At 46.0% G+C, this 19,965-nt stretch overlaps 1 protein-coding gene across 2 annotated transcripts in view; it reads left to right on the top strand.

The window, feature by feature from the left end:
* Positions 1–19,965, top strand: part of LOC139277107 (ranBP-type and C3HC4-type zinc finger-containing protein 1-like) — a 58,355-nt gene that overhangs the window by 35,769 nt on the left and 2,621 nt on the right. For both annotated transcript variants that reach the window (XM_070895125.1, XM_070895124.1), the window contains 4 exons: positions 2,770–2,881; positions 10,847–11,026; positions 18,010–18,108; positions 19,669–19,812. In XM_070895125.1, the coding sequence (XP_070751226.1) occupies positions 2,770–2,881; positions 10,847–11,026; positions 18,010–18,108; positions 19,669–19,812 (535 nt within the window). The remainder of the gene's footprint in view (positions 1–2,769; positions 2,882–10,846; positions 11,027–18,009; positions 18,109–19,668; positions 19,813–19,965) is intronic.

Genomic DNA, 19,965 nt, shown 5'->3' with positions numbered 1-19,965 from the left:
ATATGGTCCCTCTAAAATAGAAACAAGTGAGGTGCAAATGCTGTGCCTGGGACCGTGGCAATGTCATGCCAAAGGAGGGAAGCATCAAGTATGCACGGTGCAAGGTTCGCTCGCTATTCTGGAGTTTTGCTCGATTTACTTCGAGGACAGGGAGAAATTCTGCAGAATTTGCTAATAAGGGGTTGACTGTGAGTTACAGGTAGATGGTCTCTCGCAGGTCGGGGCTGCCATGCTGCTTCAGGCTTGCCGCTCGCGCTCCGTTTATGACCCCGACCTGCCGCTGATGGTCTCTCGCAGGTCGGGGCCATAAAAGGAGCGGCGAGCCTGGAGCGGCGTGGCAGCATACCACGGCAAGATACAGCGCAAGCTGGTGCAGGAGGGCGACGGCAGCGAAGAGGGCGACTGGATTGGACGTCATCAAGGTCCAGGTCACTGATTGGAGCGCGGGCAGGTACAGCAGGAGCGGCAGGGTTGGGGGGGCGCAGGAACGGCAAGTGATCGTGGAGCGCTGTGAGCGGGGCCCAGGAGAGGCGAGAGTTCGAGACCCAGAAGAGGCGAGGGCCCAGGAGCAGCACGGGGCCAGCCCACACTGCGACATGTGCGCGCACTAGGTCCGTGCAGCAGAGCAGGCCTCCAGTCATCTTGGTTAACCCTCGCCACTGGACCAAGACCGAGCTCTGTCGAGCCCGTGTGGTGGCTGGTGTGCAACGGCCACCCCACGTTAAAAAAAATCCACGCACGGGCATCTTCCACCCTTCAGGATGTAGTTCAGGATCTGGAATATTAGGTCCTTCATTGAAACACCTGTGAACTCATCCCTTTTTGGCTTGGAAGCAAGTCATCCTCGATATGAGGGACTGCCTATGATGACAGGTAGATGCAGGGAAGGCTTGACAGGGTAGATGCAGAGAGGGTGTTTCCCCTCGTGGAGGAATCTAGAACTAGGCGACATAGTTTCAGAATAAGAGGTCACGCATTTATAACGGAAATTAGGTGGAATTTCTTCTCTCCGAGGGGTGTGAATCTTTGGCATTCTCTGCCCCAGAGAGCTGTGGATGCTGGGTCATTGAATATATTTAAGTTGGAGCTAGACAGATTTTTGAACGATAAGGGAGTCACGGGTTATGGGGATCGGGCGAGGAAGAGGAGTTGAGACCAAGATCAGATCAGCTATGATCATATTGAATGGCGGAGCAGGCTCGAGGGGCCAAATGGCCTACTCCTGCTCCTATTTCTTATGTTCTTATGTTCTTACCAAAAGCTTTTGGTAGATTTTGAGCCAGCTGTCTTTGTCATTTGGGCTAAAATATAGAAGTTCTCTATGGGCCAACCCCAGGAGTAGGAAGCAACATTGCTATGGCCTGTAAATCAACTGTCGACTGCAATTGAAGAGCCAATTAAGCACCTGAAATATAGATGGAAGATAAAGCTAGCTGATTATTCACCACAGTGCTGTAGCTTGGCTGCTGTGAGTGAGTAAAATCAGTTTGACGTTCCTATCATAAGATGGCAGTAAATGGTATCCAAGTGTAGAATCCTAAAATCTTGCAGCGCGGAAGACCACTTGTCCCGTTGTGCATGTGCTGGCACTGTGAAAGAGCTGTGCAGTTTAGTGTAGGACAAGGTGGTATGGGCGGATGTGGGTTGCCAATTGAGAAATGGTGTAGCTTTGGCATTCTATGGAAGCAATCTGTAAATAGTACCCTGTTCACCAATCTGCCTTGCTGGTACCAGCGTTACTCCTCATTGGCATTTCCGCCCTCTGACCTTGCCACGGCGTGGTCAGTCTGGTCATCAAGTTGCATGCTGAGGCATCTTGTTCGGGTAAAGTTAAGAAACATGCAGGAGATGGGGATTAGTCTGGAAACCTCAGAGGTGGAGGAGAAGTTGTACTGAAGTCTGTCCCCTCAATCAGTCCAGACCTATCAAATTCTGTTTCCAGACATCTCAACTGAAAAACTGTACCTCTGACAGTGCTGTAATCCACTGTCAGTATGGATTATGTGCTCAAGTCTCTGGAGTGAGGCTTGAACCCATGACCTTCTGACTCAAAAGGCTGCAACTGAGAGCCATGGCTGACATCAACACTTCTTCCCTATCTTATTAGCCAGTTACAGAGAGCAATTGGCAACGGCTTGTGAGGAGGTTACCCGTCTGGCCTAAAAGTCAACTCTTACACCAGGAAGTATCGAAGTATTTTTTTTTTTTCGTTCCGGGATGTGGGCATCGCTGGCATTTTATTCCCATCCCTAATTGCCCCTTGAGAAGGTGGTGGTGAGCCGCCTTCTTGAACCGCTGCAGTCCGTGTGGTAAAGGTGCTCCCACAGTGCTGTTAGGGAGGGAGTTCCAGGATTTTGACCCAGCGATGGTGAAGGAACGGCCGATATACTTCCAAGTCAGGATGGTGTGTGACTTGGAGGGGAACGTGGAGGTGATGGTGTTCCCACGCGCCTGCTGCCCTTGTCCTTCTAGGAGGGGTCATGGGTTTGGGAGGTGCTGCTGAAGAAGCCTTGGCGAGTTGCTGCAGTGCATCTTGTAGATGGTGCACACTGCAGCCACGGTGCGCCGGTGGTGGAGGGAGTGAATGTTGAAGGTGGTGGATGGGGTGCTGATCAAGCGGGCTGCTTTGTCCTGGATGGGTTGAGCTCCTTGAGTGTTGTGGAGAGTATTCCATCGCACTCCTGACTTGTGCCACCCTATGAGGAATGAAGCTTCAAATGGAGAGAAACTGAGGGAAATATTTTAAAATTAATAAATGTATGTTTTCAGAGACTGTCTGAAGGGGACAATCCTAAACAGCACTGAACCCGATGTGACATGTCCGTTCATGGACGACAAGTATTCCTGCAAAAGCAAAATTCTTGAACGTGAGATAAAATACGTGAGTTATTTTCATCCCCAATTCTTCTTGCTTTACTTCAGAAATGCGACGAATAAAAACACTGCAAATTTGGGTAGGGGGGTATGTTAATCAGCCCTTGCCTACCTGGCCGGAATGGTGTCGGCGAAGGTTAAGTTAGCCAGGGGCGTCTCACCATCCACCAACTTAATTTACCACAAATTAGGCACAGGACGGCTGCACGCCTCAGAGGAACGGGGCTTTTCATTTAAAATGGCGAAGGAGCATCCCAATGACATCTTAGAGACATGTGCGCATGGCATTTTGCTGGTGGCCATCAGCATTGAGTCGGAAGAGGCCCACGTAAGTTATTTTTTTATACATTTCCTTCAGGTTCCTTGTGATCCAGGAGTTGTCCTCCTAGAGCAACAAGAAATCCTGGGTCATCCCTTCATCCTGGACAATCCCTCCCTCTTCATCGGCTGCGATTAGCGCAGGCCCCTCCACTCGCCGGGGACTGTCACCTTTGGGTCTCCGGCGGTGTCAGTTTTCCATTCCCGCCTGCCTCCCCTTGTATCATTCCCGCCAACTTCGAGTGGGAGACAGCACAGGAGAAATCTAATTGAGGCGCAGGATTTAAAATGGCTCCAGCCTCAAATTGAATAGTCCGTGGGGTGAGTAGTCTCTGGATATCTTTGGAATTCTCTGCCTCCGAGAGCTGTGGAGGCTGGGTCATTGAATATATTTAAGGCTGAGATAGACAGATTTTTGAGCGATGAGGGAGTAAAAGGTTATGGGGAGCAGGCAGGGAAGTGGAGCTGAGTCCATGATCAGATCAGCCATGATCTTATTGAATGGTGGAGCAGGCTCGAGGGGCCAAATGGCCTACTCCTGCTCCTATTTCGTATGTTCTTATGTTCTTATTCCTGATTCACACCCCACCCACCCTGAACACACCCAGAGTTAAAATCAGGGCCTTTTTTTAATCATTTATGTTTACAAATAAAGTCCAAATTCAGCCTCATTCTTTCCAACTTTCAGCCTTTACCACCAGTTTTATCTCCTCTCCTTTCCTGAAGCCATTGACTCTTTATTAGGATTGGTTACACAGCCACCTCCAGTGCCTTGTCCAAGTGCCCTGCCTTCACGTGTGAACCAGGACAAGGTTGCCAGACTATTGAGCTGTGAAGCGAGAGCCTCACAGCTGAGCATGATCCTACCTTCACCCAACATCCACACAACTTCACTTTCAGCAGGGTTGGCGGAACGGAGATCAAGAGCAGGAATACAAAAGCAAAATACTGCGGATGCTGGAATCTGAAATAAAAACAGAGAATGCTGGAAATCTCAGCGGGTCAGGCAGCAACTGTGGAGAGAGAAACAGAGTTAACGTTTCGGGTCGAAAAGAGCACATGCTTAAGCACTGAAAGGGGGAGGGAAAGAAAGAACGAAAGGGAAGGTCTGTGATAGAAACATAGAAAATAGGTGCAGGAGGAGGCCATTCGGCCCTTCGAGCCTCACCATCATTCAATATGATCATAGAAACATAGAAAATAGGTGCAGGAGGAGGCCATTCGGCCCTTCGAGCCTGCACCGCCATTCAATGAGTTCATGGCTGATTATGCAACCTCAGTACCCCATTCCTGCTTTCACTCCATACCCCTTGATCCCTTTAGCCGTAAGGGCCACATCTAACTCCCTTTTGAATATATCTAACAAATTGCCCTCAACAACTCTCTGCGGTAGAGAATTCCACAGATTCACAATTCTCTGAGTGAAGAAGTTTCTCCTCATCTCGATCCTAAATGGCCTACCCCTTATCCTTAGACTGTGACCCCTGGTTCTGGACTTCCCCAACATCGGGAACATTCTTCCTGCATCTAACTTGTCCAATCCCATCAGAATTTTATATGTTTCTATGAGATCCCCTCTCATCCTTCTAAACTCCAGTAAATACAGGCCCAGTCGATCCAGTCTCTCCATGTCAGTCCTGCCATCCCAGGAATCAATCTGGTGAACCTTCGCTGCACTCCCTCAATAGCAAGAATGTCCTTCCTCAGATTAGGAGACCAAAACTGTACACAGTATTCAAGGTGTGGCCTCACCAAGGCCCTGTACAACTGCAGTAAGATCTCCCTGCTCCTATACTCAAATCCTCTCACTATGAAGGCCAACATGCCATTTGCCTTCTTCACCGCCTGCTGTAGCTGCATGCCAACTTTCAATGACTGATGTACCATGACACCCAGATCTTGTTGCACCTCCCCTTTTCCTAATCTGTCACCATTCAGATAATATTCTGCCTTCCTGTTTTTGCCACCAAAGTGGATAACCTCACATTTATCTACATTATACTGCATCTGCCATGCATTTGCCCACTCACCTAACCTGTCCAAGTCACCCTGCAGCTTCTTAGCATCCTCCTCACAGCTCACACTGCCACCCAGCTTAGTGTCATCTGCAAACTTGGAGATATTACATTCAATTCCTTCGTCTAAATCATTAATGTGCATTGTAAATAGCTGGGGTCCCAGCACTGAACCTTGCGGTACCCTACTAATCACTGCCTGATAAGGTGGAAAACAGGAGAGATTAGAGAGACAAAAGGGATGATGGGCCAAATTGAAATGGTAATGGCAGAGGTTAGATAAAGGTTGGGGAGGGCATCAAACAGGAAATTAGGGGTGCGTGCAATAAAGGTGCAGCAGTTATAATGGGTGACTTTAATATGCACATAGATTGGGCTAACCAAACTGGAAGCAATACGGTGGAGGAGGATTTTCTGGAGTGCATAAGGGATGGTTTTTTAGACCAATATGTCGAGGAACCAACTAGGGGGGAGGCCATCTTAGACTGGGTGTTATGTAATGAGAAAGGATTAATTAGCAATCTCGTTGTGCGAGGCCCCTTGGGGAAGAGTGACCATAATATGGTGGAATTCTGCATTAGGATGGAGAATGAAACAGTTAATTCAGAGACCATGGTCCAGAACTTAAAGAAGGCTAACTTTGAAGGTATGAGGCGTGAATTGGCTGAGATGGATTGGCGAATGATACTTAAGGGGTTGACTGTGGATGGGCAATGGCAGACATTTAGAGACCGCATGGATGAACTACAACAATTGTACATTCCTGTCTGGCATAGAAATAAAAAAGGGAAGGTGGCTCAACCGTGGCTATCAAGGGAAATCAGGGATAGTATTAAAGCCAAGGAAGTGGCATACAAATTGGCCAGAAATAGCAGCGAACCTGGGGATTGGGAGAAATTTAGAACTCAGCAGAGGAGGACAAAGGGTTTGATTAGGGCAGGGAAAATGGAGTATGAGAAGAAGCTTGCAGGGAACATTAAGATGGATTGCAAAAGTTTCTATAGATATGTAAAGAGAAAAAGGTTAGTAAAGACAAACGTAGGTCCCCTGCAGTCAGAATCAGGGGAAGTCATAACGGGGAACAAAGAAATGGCGGACCAATTGAACAAGTACTTTGGTTCGGTATTCACGAAGGAGGACACAAACAACCTTCCGGTTATAAAAGGGGTCGGGGGGTCTAGTAAGGAGGAGGAACTGAGGGAAATCCTTATTAGCCGGGAAATTGTGTTGGGGAAATTGATGGGATTGAAGGCCGATAAATCCCCAGGGCCTGATGGACTGCATCCCAGAGTACTTAAGGAGGTGGCCTTGGAAATAGTGGATGCGTTGACAGTCATTTTCCAGCATTCCATTGACTCTGGATCAGTTCCTATGGAGTGGAGGGTAGCCAATGTAACCCCACTTTTTAAAAAAGGAGGGAGAGAGAAAACAGGGAATTATAGACCGGTCAGCCTGACATCGGTAGTGGGTAAAATGATGGAATCAATTATTAAGGATGTCATAGCAGTGCATTTGGAAAGAGGTGATATGATAGGTCCAAGTCAGCATGGATTTGTGAAAGGGAAATCATGCTTGACAAATCTTCTGGAATTTTTTGAGGATGTTTCCAGTAGAGTGGATAAGGGAGAACCAGTTGATGTGGTATATTTGGACTTTCAGAAGGCGTTCGACAAGGTCCCACACAAGAGATTGATGTGCAAAGTTAGAGCACATGGGATTGGGGGTAGTGTACTGACATGGATTGAGAACTGGTTGTCAGACAGGAAGCAAAGAGTAGGAGTAAATGGGTACTTTTCAGAATGGCAGGCAGTGACTAGTGGGGTACCGCAAGGTTCTGTGCTGGGGCCCCAGCTGTTTACACTGTACATTAATGATTTAGATGAGGGGATTAAATGTAGTATCTCCAAATTTGCGGATGACACTAAGTTGGGTGGCAGTGTGAGCTGCGAGGAGGATGCTGTGAGGCTGCAGAGCGACTTGGATAGGTTAGGTGAGTGGGCAAATGCATGGCAGATGAAGTATAATGTGGATAAATGTGAGGTTATCCACTTTGGTGGTAAAAACAGAGAGACAGACTATTATCTGAATGGTGACAGATTAGGAAAAGGGGAGGTGCAAAGAGACCTGGGTGTTATGGTACATCAGTCATTGAAGGTTGGCATGCAGGTGCAGCAGGCGGTTAAGAAAGCAAATGGCATGTTGGCCTTCATAGCAAGGGGATTTGAGTACAGGGGCAGGGAGGTGTTGCTACAGTTGTACAGGGCATTGGTGAGGCCACACCTGGAGTATTGTGTACAGTTTTGGTCTTCTAACCTGAGGAAGGACATTCTTGCTATTGAGGGAGTGCAGCGAAGGTTCACCAGACTGATTCCCGGGATGGCGGGACTGACCTATCAAGAAAGACTGGATCAACTGGGCTTGTATTCACTGGAGTTCAGAAGAATGAGAGGGGACCTCATAGAAACATATAAAATTCTGACGGGGTTAGACAGGTTAGATGCAGGAAGAATGTTCCCAATGTTGGGGAAGTCCAGAACCAGGGGTCACAGTCTAAGGATAAGGGGTAAGCCATTTAGGACCGAGATGCGGAGGAACTTCTTCACCCAGAGAGTGGTGAACCTGTGGAATTCTCTACCACAGAAAGTTGTTGAGGCCAATTCACTAAATATATTCAAAAAGGAGTTAGATGAAGTCCTTACTGCTAGGGGGATCAAGGGGTATGGTGAGAAAGCAGGAATGGGGTACTGAAGTTGAATGTTCAGCCATGAACTCATTGAATGGTGGTGCAGGCTAGAAGGGCCGAATGGCCTACTCCTGCACCTATTTTCTATGTTTCTATGTTTCTATGTAATCTGGAGCAGGAACCCTGGCTGCTTTTTCCCCTCCCTAACTCAAGGGTAGCCAATCATCAAGCCAGTACTTCCAACCCTGAGATCAGCCAGATCAGCACAGCCTTTGGGATTGAACCCTGGACGTTTTCTGGGTTGTATGACTTGGTATGATGGAACAGTGTCGTGTAACTTCAATACCCAGTGGGGCACAGCAATGAACTTGGGATCAGTGCTTCACTATGAATGTTCCCGGTCCCAAGAATGTTGAAGTGCCAGGCACCTCTCACAGGGAGCGAAGAGTCAAAGGGAGAATCGCCACTTGTCAGACCCGAACAAGAGTTAAGTTTTCCGATGGCTCCTGATGGGGAACGAGTTACTATGAGATCGGCCGCTTTATTTCCTTCTTAGCTCTGTGTTGAGATAGTCAGGCGGACTACCTACACCCAGGCTGCTGCCAACCCTGCTTTGTAATCCTTTGCTGCGAGATGTTTGAAAACGGCTAGAAATAGATCCACCCGGTATATGTTTTTTTACGGAGTGACTCCTACCAACGAACCGGAAGCATTCTGCGCAGAACTGTCAGGTTCCAAATGAACGTTCACAGCAGACGAAGGTCGGCGTACACGCCAACTCTAGCGTTTTTTCCCCCTTGTTGGAAATAATTTTATTATATAGAAATGCAAATAAAATTAAAAACGCGCATCATTTCCTCATTAGCAACTGATTTATAAATACACAACGAGCAGGTTAATGTTCACAGCCTTTTCTGCCCCACTGCCGTTTTGAATTAGACGGTTCCACATTGAAAATAGCCGAGATTCCTCAGCCCGAAGCTCCGGGCTCAGCTTTATCTCACGTTTTATATGTTTCTCTTTTTAAAAAAAAGATCTTTCCTATCGCCGAAGCAGGGTGCACGCTCAATCTCGCCGCTAAACCTGCGAATTCTTCCCGTCCAAATATTTACATTCAATCGTGGTCGTTAGCATTTTACACGCATGGTTTTATGTCGTTGGCAGCAGTTGCGTCCATTCTTTTTAACATTCATTTATTTCCTCTCTTCACTCACAACCCAAAGCAGGCTGACGTTGTGCTATTCCAAGCTGAGCCAAAGTTTCTGTTTTTCTCATTTTAATTGAGATTTTATACACTTTTATTTATGTTCAACAACAACAACAACTTACATTTATATAACTCCTTTAACGTAGCAAAACGTCCCAAGGCGCTTCACATAAGAACATAAGAATTAGGAACAGGAGTAGGCCATCTAGCCCCTCGAGCCTGCTCCGCCATTCAACAAGATCATGGCTGATCTGGCTGTGGACTCAGCTCCACTTACCCGCCCGCTCCCTGTAACCCTTAATTCCCTTATTGGTTAAAAATCTATCTATCTGTGATTTGAATACATTCAATGAGCCAGCCTCAACTGCTTCCTTGGGCAGAGAATTCCACAGATTCACAACCCTCTGGGAGAAGAAATTCCTTCTCAACTAGGTTTTAAATTGGCTCCCCTGTATTTTGAGGCTGTGCCCCCTAGTTCTAGTCTCCCCGACCAGTGGAAACAACCTCTCTGCCTCTATCTTGTCTATCCCTTTCATTATTTTAAATGTTTCTATAAAATCACCCCTCATCCTTCTGAACTCCAACGAGTAAAGACCCAGTCTACTCAATCTATCATCATAAGGTAACCCCCTCATCTCTGGAATCAGCCTAGTGAATCGTCTCTGTACCCCCTCCAAAGCTAGTATATCCTTCCTTAAGAAAGGTGACCAAAACCTCACAGGAGCATTCATATACTCATACTCTTCAAAGGTGTTTGATAGGTTTGAAATGCTTTCCATTGTGCTCAGTCGTTGGGAATATTTATTTCCACAGTTGGTTTGTGAGCAGTTGTGTATAGGATACTTGTGAGCGAGTCCAAAATTAAGAGCCATAAATATAAACTCCAATAGGGAATTCATAAGAACATAAGAAATAGGAACAGGAGTAGGCCACCCGGCCCCTCGAGCCTGCTCCGCCATTCAATAAGATCATGGCTGATCTGATCATGGACTCAACTCCACTTCCCTGCCTGCTCCCCATAACCTTTTACTCCCTTATCCCTCAAAAATCTGTCTATCTCCACCTTAAATATATTCAATGACCCAGCCTCCACAGCTCCCTGGGGCAGAGAATTCCACAGCTTTACAACCCTCTGAGAGAAGAAATTCCTCATCTCAGTTTTAAATGGGCGGTCCCTTATTCTGAAACCATGTCCCCTCGTTTTAGTTTTCCCAATGAGTGGAAATATCCTCTCTGCATCCACCTTGTCGAGCCCCCTCATTGTCTTATATGTTTCAATAAGATCATCTCTCATTCTTCGGAACTCCAATGAGTATTGGCCCAACCTACTCAACCTTTCTTCATAAGTCAACCCCCTCATCTCTGGAATCAACCTAGTGAACCTTCTCTCAACAGCCTCCAATGCAAGTATATCCTTCCTTAAATACGGAGACCAAAACTGTACCCAGAGAGTGGTGAGAATGTGGAACTCGCTACCAAGGGAGTGGTTGAGGAGAATAATATCGATGCATTTAAGGGAAAGCTAGATAAGTACATGAGGGACAAAGGAGTAGAAGGATGTGCTGATAGGCTGAGAGTGGGTGGGAGGAGGACTGTGTGGAGCATAAACACCGGCACAGACCAGTTGGGCCGAATGGCCTGTTTCTATGCTGTAAATTCTACGTAACTTTATTTTTTTAAAGTCTCAATTTCTCCACATATTGTTTGACCAGCTAATTATTACTCTGCCTTTCTTGTGTTGCCTCAAAGCTCCTGACAGACAAAGATTATCATGGCTACTTGGACAAAAGTCTGGCGATTGCCGAGAATCGCAGCGATAACAGCTATCACTGCAAGACCCCTGACTGCAAGGGCTGGTGCATCTACGAAGATGAAGTCAATGAGTTTCACTGTCCCCTCTGTGATAAGAAGAACTGCTTGTTGTGCAAGGTAAGTAAAGATGTGGACAGATGGACCTTCAAAAAGGAGCTGGATAAATATCTGGATGGGGGACAGATTAGGTTCACACAAAGGATGTGGTGTGATGCTGGGGTCCATGGTTAGCGAATGGCAGAGTGCCTGAATGATTATGGATAGATAGAATGTTGGGTACTACACGGCAGCTGCATGATACCCTCCTGCGTGACCCTCCAATTGCCGCCATTATTTTGAGGGTTATTTCTTCAAGTCTGGTTGAAAATTCTTAACATAACAATGTGGGCCACTCTGATTCCCAACCATAAGAACCATTTGGCAGATATAGTAACAGGCTTAGGTGTTCTCTTAAGTGAGCTATAACATTAGGCGATTTCATTGAAAGGTGCAAGGTGTGTCAGACATCACTACTGTATGATCAGCTCCGCTGGGCAGGCCACATAGTTTGCATGCCAGACATGAGACTCCCAAAGCAAATGCTCTACACGGAGCTCCTTCACGGCAAACGAGCCAAAGGTGGGCAGCGGAAACGTTACAAGGACACCCTCAAAGCCTCCCTGATAAAGTGCGACATCCCCACTGACACCTGGGAGTCCCTGGCCAAAGACCACCCTAAGTGGAGGAAGTGCATCGGGGAGGGCGCTGAGCACCTCGAGTCTCAACACTGAGAGCGTGCAGAAATCAAGCGCAGACAGCGGAAAGAGCGTGCGGCAAACCAGTCCCACTCACCCCTTCCCTCAACGACTATCTGTCCTACCTGTGACAGAGTCTGTGGCTCTTGTATTAGACTGTTCAGCCACCAAAGAACTCACTTCAGGAGTGCAAGCAAGTCTTCCTCGATTCCGGGGGACTGCCTATGATGCTGCCGATGATGATGATGTGATAGTGCAAGGCTGAGTTTTCCAAATGAGAAACCTACGCGTGCGAAGGCAAAGTTCAGCTGTTTGTGATGACGGTGCTTGTTGTAGTACACCACACGTGACACAACTAAACGCTAGATATACTTGCTTTGGTAAACTTCTTGAAGGCGGAAACATTTTTGTGCGTCTTTAGTGGCCGTCTTTCTTGCCAGGGAGACCTGCCGAGTGAAGATGTCATGAGCCAGGGACACTTGCCAAGTGAAGGGGCAAAGTGTGTTAGAAAGACAAGCCTGAAGGCTCTGTGCCTCAATGCGAGGAGTATTCGGAATAAGGTGGACGAATTAACTGCGCAGATAGCAGTTAACGGGTATGATGTAATTGGCATCACGGAGACATGGCTCCAGGGTGACCAAGGCTGGGAACTCAACATCCAGGGGTATTCAACATTTCGGATAGACAGAAAGGAAAAGGAGGCGGGGTGGCATTGCTGGTTAAAGGGGAAATTAATGCAATAATAAGAAAGGACATTAGCTTGGATGATGTGGAATCGGTATGGGTGGAGCTACGGAATACCAAGGGGCAGAAAACGCTAGTGGGAGTTGTGTACAGACCACCAAACAGTAGTAGTGAGGTTGGGGACAGCATCAAACAAGAAATAAGGGATGTGTGCAATAAAGGTACAGCAGTTATCATGGGTGGCTTTAATCTACATATTGATTGGGCTAGCCAAACTGGTAGCAATGCGGTGGAGGAGGATTTCCTGGAGTGTATTAGGGATGGTTTTCTAGACCAATATGTCGAGGAACCAACTAGGGAGCTGGCCATCCTAGACTGGGTGATGTGTAATGAGAAAGGACTAATTAGCAATCTTGTTGTGACCATAACATAACATGTGACCATATTAAGATGGAGAGTGACACAGTTAATTCAGAAACTAGGGTCCTGAACTTAAGGAAAGGTAACTTCGATGGTTTGAGGTGTGAATTGGCTAGATTAGATTGGCAAATGATACTTAAAGGGTTGATGGTGGATAGGCAATGGCAAACATTTAAAGATCACATGGATGAACTTCAGAAATTGTACATCCCTTCTGGAGTAAAAATAAAACGGAGAAGGTGGCTCAACCATGGCTAACAAGGGAAATTAAGGATAGTGTTAAATCCAAGGAAGAGGCATTTAAATTGGCCAGAAAAAGCAAAAACTTGAGGACTGGGAGAAATTTAGAATTCAGCAGAGGAGGACAAAGAGTTTAATTAAGAGGGGGAAAATAGAGTATGAGAAGAAGCTTGCCGGGAACATAAAAACTGTGCAAAGGCTTCTATAGATATGTGAAGAGAAAAAGATTAGTGAAGACAAACGTAGGTCCCTTGCAGTCGGATTCAAGTGAATTTATAATGGGGAACAAAGAAATGGCAGACCAGTTGAACAAATACTTTGCTTCTGTCTTCACGAAGGAAGACACAAATAACCTTCTGGAAGTACTAGAAGACCGAGTGTCTAGTGAGAAGGAGGAACTGAAGGATATCCTTATTAGGTGGGAAATTGTGTTAGGGAAATTGATGGGATTGAAGGCCAATAAATCCCCGGGGCCTGATAGTCTGCATCCCAGAGTACTTAAGGAAATGGCCCTAGAAATATTGAATGCATTGGTGATCATTTTCCAACAGTCTATCGACTCTGGATCAGTTCCTTTGGACTGGAGGGTAGCTAATGTAACACCACTTTTTAAAAAGGGAGGGAGAGAGAAAGCGGGTAATTATAGACCGGTTAGCCTGACATCAGTAGTGGGGAAAATGTTGGAATTAATTATCAACGATGAAATAGCAACGCATTTGGAAAGCAGTGACAGGATCGGTCCAAGTCAGCATGGATTTATGAAGGGGAAATCATGCTTGACAAATCTTCTGGAATTTTTTGAGGATGTAACTAGTAGAGTGGACAAGGGAGAACCAGTGGATGTGGTGTATTTGGACTTTCAAAAGGCTTTTGACAAGGTCCCACACAAGAGATTGGTGTGCAAAATCAAAGCACATGGTATTGGGGGTAATATACTGACGTGGATAGAGAACTGGTTGGCAGACAGGAAGCAGAGAGTCGGGATAAACGGGTCCTTTTCAGAATGGCAGCAGCGCCTAGTGGAGTGCCGCAGGGCTCAGTGCTGGGACCCCAGCTCTTTACAATATACATTAATGATTTGGATGAAGGAATTGAGTGTAATATCTCCAAGTTTGCAGATGACACTAAACTGGGTGGCAGTGTGAGCTGTGAGGGGGATGCTAAGAGGCTGCAGGGTGACTTGGACAGGTTAGGTGAGTGGGAAAATGCATGGCAGATGCAGTATAATGTGGATAAATGTGAGGTTATCCACTTTGGGGGCAAAAACACGAAAACAGAATATTATCTGAATGGCGGCAGATTAGGAAAAGGGGAGGTGCAACGAGACCTGTGTGTCATGGTTCATCAGTCATTGAAGGTTGTCATACAGGTACAGCAGGCAGTGAAGAAGGCAAATGGTATGTTGGCCTTCATAGCTAGGGGATTTGAGTATAGGAGCAGGGAGGTCTTACTGCAGTTGTACAGGGCCTTGGTGAGGCCTCATCTGGAATATTGTGTTCAGTTTTGGTCTCCTAATCTGAGGAAGGATGTTCTTGCTATTGAGGGAGTGCAGCAAAGGTTCACCAGACTGATTCCCGGGATGGCAGGACTGACATATGAGGAGAGACTGGATCAACTGGGTCTTTATGCATTGGAGTTTAGAAGGATGAGAGGGGATCTCATAGAAACATATAAAATTCTGACGGGACGGGACAGGTTAGATGCAGGTAGAATGTTCCCAATGTTGGGGAAGTCCAGAACCAGGGGACACAATTTTAGGATAAGGGGTAGGCCATTTAGGACTGAGATGAAGAGAAACTTCTTCATTCAGAGAGTTGTTAACCTGTGGAATTCCCTGCCGCAGAGAGTTGTTGATGCCAGTTTATTGGATATATTCAAGAGGGAGTTAGATATGGCCCTTACCGCTAAGGGGATCAAGGGGTATGGAGAGAAAGCAGGAAAGGGGTACTGAGGGAATGATCAGCCATGATCTTATTGAATGGTGGTGCAGGCTCGAAGGGCCGAATGGCCTACTCCTGCACCTATTTTCTATGTTTCTATGTCGTGAGCCAGGAACACTTGCCGAGTGAAGGTGTCGAAAACCAGGGTCACCAGCCCAGTGAAGGTGTCGGGAGCCAGGGACACCAGCCCAGTGAAGGTGTCACAAGTGCGCACCTTACTGCCACCTTTTAAGGAGGGTGCCTGTCAGATCCAAATGTGGCGATGCGACTTTGCTGAACCTCCTGCATCAACCCATCTGTAAAGGAAGTAGCTCTCTGTTTGCATTGGCTGCTCGCAATTCCTTCAGCCACGTCCAAGGTTGGCAGCTCAATTGTTCTGCCCGCTGTACATTGGTCCGTTTCCTTTTATGGCACAGCAAAAGGCCTTTAAATTTGCCTCTGTGCTTGCTGACTCAGTCCTGGGCAACTACTCTCCCTGCACAGTGCCCCGTCCACAGGGAACGAACTTGTGAGCAGATCTTGCAAGATACCATGAGATCTGTTGTTTGCAATGTGGCACTGTGACGTGCACATGCTTGTCAGAGACAGTACCACAACATTTAGCCACCTGTTTTCTTTTTAATCTTGAGATTCAAAGCCTATTTAGAGAAATTATTTCACTCCAACTGTAGTCCTAAACCGATGGCCACAGATGACACAAGACCCGAATGCTGCACACACCCCTCGGCCACGTGGTCTTTTCCCACTTTGTGCCTATTCCATCATTTGCCAAAGATGTTTGAGCTGTATGTTATACATTTCCTGTCTATTCCAATTTCACAGCAAATGCTGTGTTACTCCAAGGCAGCCATTCATCCTCATTACTGTATTAAACATTGTAATATAGAAAATAGGTGCAGGAGTAAGCCATTCGGCCCTTCGAGCCTGCACCACTATTCAATATGATCATGGCTGATCATGCAACTTCAGTACCCCATTCCTGCTTTCTCTCCATACCCCTTGATCACTTTAGCCGTAAGGGCCACATCTAACTCCCTTTTGAATATACCTAACGAACTGGCCTCAACAACTTTCTGTGGTAGAGAATTCCACAGGTTCACAACTCTCAGAGAAGAAGTTTCTCTTCATCTCGGTCCTAAATAGCTTAGACTTATCCTTAGACCTGTGACCCCTGGTTCTGGACTTCCCCAACATCGGGACATTCTTCCTGCATCTAACCTGTCCAATCCCGTCAGAATTTTATATGTTTTTATGAGATCCCCTCTCATCCTTCTAAACTCCAGTGAATACAGGCCCAGTCGATCCAGTCTCTCCTCATGTCAGTCCTGCCATCCCGGGAATCAGTCTGATGAACCTTCGCTGCACTCCCTCAATAGCAAGAATGTCCTTCCTCAGATTATCCACCTTTAACAGCATGTTCCAATGCATCCACAGCTTCTGCTTCAGCCTTCATCAAGGTCCAACTCTTAACTCAACTCAACACTGACAAAGCTTGGCTTCCTCATACATGCTACTTTTCACACCCATGACCATTCTTTGAGTACACTTTAAAAATTCTTCATTGGCTGCAACGCACTTTGAGATGTCCGGAGGTCGTTCAAGGCACTATATATACATGAGAGTTCCTGCTTTCAAACACAAAAGCAAAACACAGCGGATGTTGGAATCTGGAATAAAAACAAAAAATGCTGGAAATCTCAGCGGGTCAGGCAGGTGAGGAAGCAGAGTTATCGTTTCGGGTCGATGATCCTTCGTCAGAACTGGAGAGTGTTCAGAAAGAACAGATTCTTAACAAGCACTGAAAGGGGGAGGGGAAGAAAGAACAAAAGGGATGGTCTGTGATAGGGTGGAAGACAGGAGAGATTAGAGAGACAAAAGGAAGATGGCCCAAATTTAAATGGCAATGCCAGGAGTTAGAAAAACATTAGTCAAGATAGGGTGTGACGTTCTTTCTTTGCTTCCTTAGAACAGTTTTCATCGACACTAGACAATTCTAGCCAATAAAAAGCATTTAAGTCAATTCATAGATTACGAGATAACAAGAGGTAACGGGCACAGCAGGGTGAGTCTTTTCCTGGGGAGAATGGGAATAAAGAGCCACTCCAGGTTGCTTATGCACACTTCTTGCAGACTGGTTACAAAATGATATCTATAGAGTCTCTGAAACAGCTCTTTCTCATTAGGGGATGGGGGCAGGAAATGGTCTGTGATGCCGGTAGGACATACTGAGCTGGGCTGCTCATGGACACTATTTGCAAAATCATCTAATCAGTCTCGCGGCCACAAAACAAAATACTGCACAAAGCGACACAGAGCAGTGAGTTGCAAATGAGGACTAACTTTTTATTAGTGAAACTTATTTCTATTGCTGGATTATTTTTATCTGCTCCATCTCTCAAATTATTCCACTAGTATGATCATGGAAGACTTGCATTTCTATAGCACCTTTCATGACCTGAAGATGTCCAAAAGCACTTTACAACCGATTAAGTGCTGTCCTTGAACTGTTGTATTGTAGGAAATTCGGCAGCTAATTTGCACACAGAAATGTCCCACGAACAGCAATGAATAAAGACTAGACAATCTGTTTTAGTTATGTTTCGTTGAGGAATAAATATTAGCCAGGACACCGGGGAGAACTCCCCTACTCTTTTTGAAAATAGCGCCGTGGGATCTTTTACGTCCACCTGAAAGGGCAGACGGGAGCCAAGTTTAATGTCCCAGCTGAAGGACGGCACCTCCAACAGTGCAGCATTCCCTTAGTGCTGGAGTGCCAGCTTAGATTTTGTGCTCAAGTCTTTGGAGTGGGACTTGAACCTACATCCATCTGACTCAGAGTCAAGAGAGCGCTACCCACTGAGTCACAGCAGACACCGTAGTAAAAACAAAAAGCCTTGGATAAAGGGGAGAAATTAGAATTCAGTACTTTATTTTATAGTAAAAGATAGGGTGTGAACGATTCATTTTCTTTTGGAACTATAATGTAGAATTCATTACTGTACAGCAAAAAGCCATATGAAAAATGGGATCAAAATCTGCATCAGTTAAAAAAATAAATAATCTTTTCTGCTTCCCAACACAGGCTATACATGAAGGAATGAACTGTCAGCAGTATCAGGACGATCTCAAAATTCGAGCTGAAAATGACAAAGCTGCAAAACAGACTGCTGAGTTGCTCACGGTGAAGGACTTATTTGTATTTTTTTGATTGTATTAAAATAATGGGGTTCTGGGCCCCCAGGTTCATGGGGGGGGGGCGGGGGTGGAGAGGAGACTCAAGAGGAATAACATCAGCAATAAGGAGTGATTTGATCGAAGTTTTCAGGATATTAAGGGGAACAGATAGGGTAAGATAGAGAGGAACTATTTCTGCTGGTTGGGGAGTCTGGGACTAGGGGGCATAGGCTTTAAATTAAGAGCCAGACCTTTCAGGAATGAATTTCGGAAACACTTCTACACACAAAGGGTGGTAGAAGTTTGGAACTCTCTTCCGCAAACGACAATTGATGCTGGGTCAACTGTTAATTTTAAATCCGTGATTGATAGATTTTTGTCAACCAAAGGTATTATGGGTTATGGAACAAAGGCGGCTCGCTGTTAGGTCACAGATCATCCATGATCTCAATGAATAGTGGAATAGGCTCGAGGGGCTAAATGGCCTACTCCTGTTTCTATGTTCCTAACTCAACAGAGACAATTACTTGCATTTATATAGAACCTTTAACATAGTAAAATGTCCCAAAGAGCTTAACCAAGATTAAGCCTAGAAATTTCCAGTCTTGTATGACTGACGACCAATGTTCCCGTTCTGGAGGTCCTGCGCAGGCCGCTCATCGGCTTTCCAATGGAAGAAACCGCGCTGGGCGAAAACTTTAATGGGCTGCGCAGCCAGTTAAAAGAACTGCACATGAAAAATAAATTAGAGGGAACATTGCTGAGGACACCATTTGGTAATTTACCCACTGACGTATCACATTTTGTTTCTTTACTTGTTGCCAATTCTGGCATCCTAGAAATGTTCACCTCAAAATATCCAAGGACTTACAGCAAAAGGCAGTGACAATCTGTGGTGCCTGTGTGTGAATCTGGCTCATACTATGGAGGTTCACGGAGATGCTCTTCTGGAATTCAGGAACCGAGTGAAACATCTGAGATCTCTGCGCTCCTCCAATTCTGTCCTCTTGCGCACCCCTGATTTTAATTGCACCGCTATTGGCAGCTGTGTCTTCAGCTGCCTGGACCCTAGCCTCTGAAATTCCCTCCGTAAGCGCCTCTTTCCTCCTTTAGGACTCTACTTTGACCAAGCTTTTGGACAGCCATCTTAATATCTCCTTGTGTGGCTTGGTGTCAAATTTTCTTTGATAGTGCTCGTGAAGCACCGTGGGAGGTTTTATTGTGTTAAAGCGCTATATAACCTCAGGTTGTTGTTGTTGCATTGGGAGTGCTTGATACTGCTGGGTGACCAAAATGGGAAGGGGTTCCATTTCCTCGAGTCAAATTAAAAATTGACCTAAAAACAAAAAACTACTGTGTGCGGAGAAAGCTCAGTTGTGATTCAGATACTCTCTTGAATCCACTGTGGGTTTTTTTTTTCAAATTTTAGTTTTTAAGCTCAGCATGATCCAGTTCCCCTTTGACCAAAAGCATCCCTCTTGTCAAAATCCCACAATACTGGGATTGCATCAATTGAACGCTGGTCATTTGAGCTTGTGTTCTAATTCTGTGATTATTATCCTTACAGGCACTGCTGGATAGGGGAGATGCCATGCATTGTCCTAAATGCAAGATTGTGGTGCAGAAAAAGGATGGCTGCGATTGGATGTGTTGCACTATGTGTCGAACTGAAATTTGCTGGGTGACAAAGGGAGCTCGCTGGGGGCCTAGGGTATGATGTCTAAGTTTTTGCATCGAATTACAGCACACAAACAGGCTATTTGACCCGACTGGTTAGGTTTTACTACGATTAAGCTGTATCTTGAGCCTCATCCTGCCCTAACTTCATCCAATCCTGCTCAGTAAAATGAATTCTACTGGAGGT

The sequence above is a fragment of the Pristiophorus japonicus genome, chromosome 12 (assembly GCF_044704955.1).
Source record: "Pristiophorus japonicus isolate sPriJap1 chromosome 12, sPriJap1.hap1, whole genome shotgun sequence".
In the NCBI taxonomy this organism is placed as follows: Eukaryota; Metazoa; Chordata; class Chondrichthyes; family Pristiophoridae; genus Pristiophorus; species Pristiophorus japonicus.
This window is presented reverse-complemented; position numbering and strand designations above follow the sequence as displayed.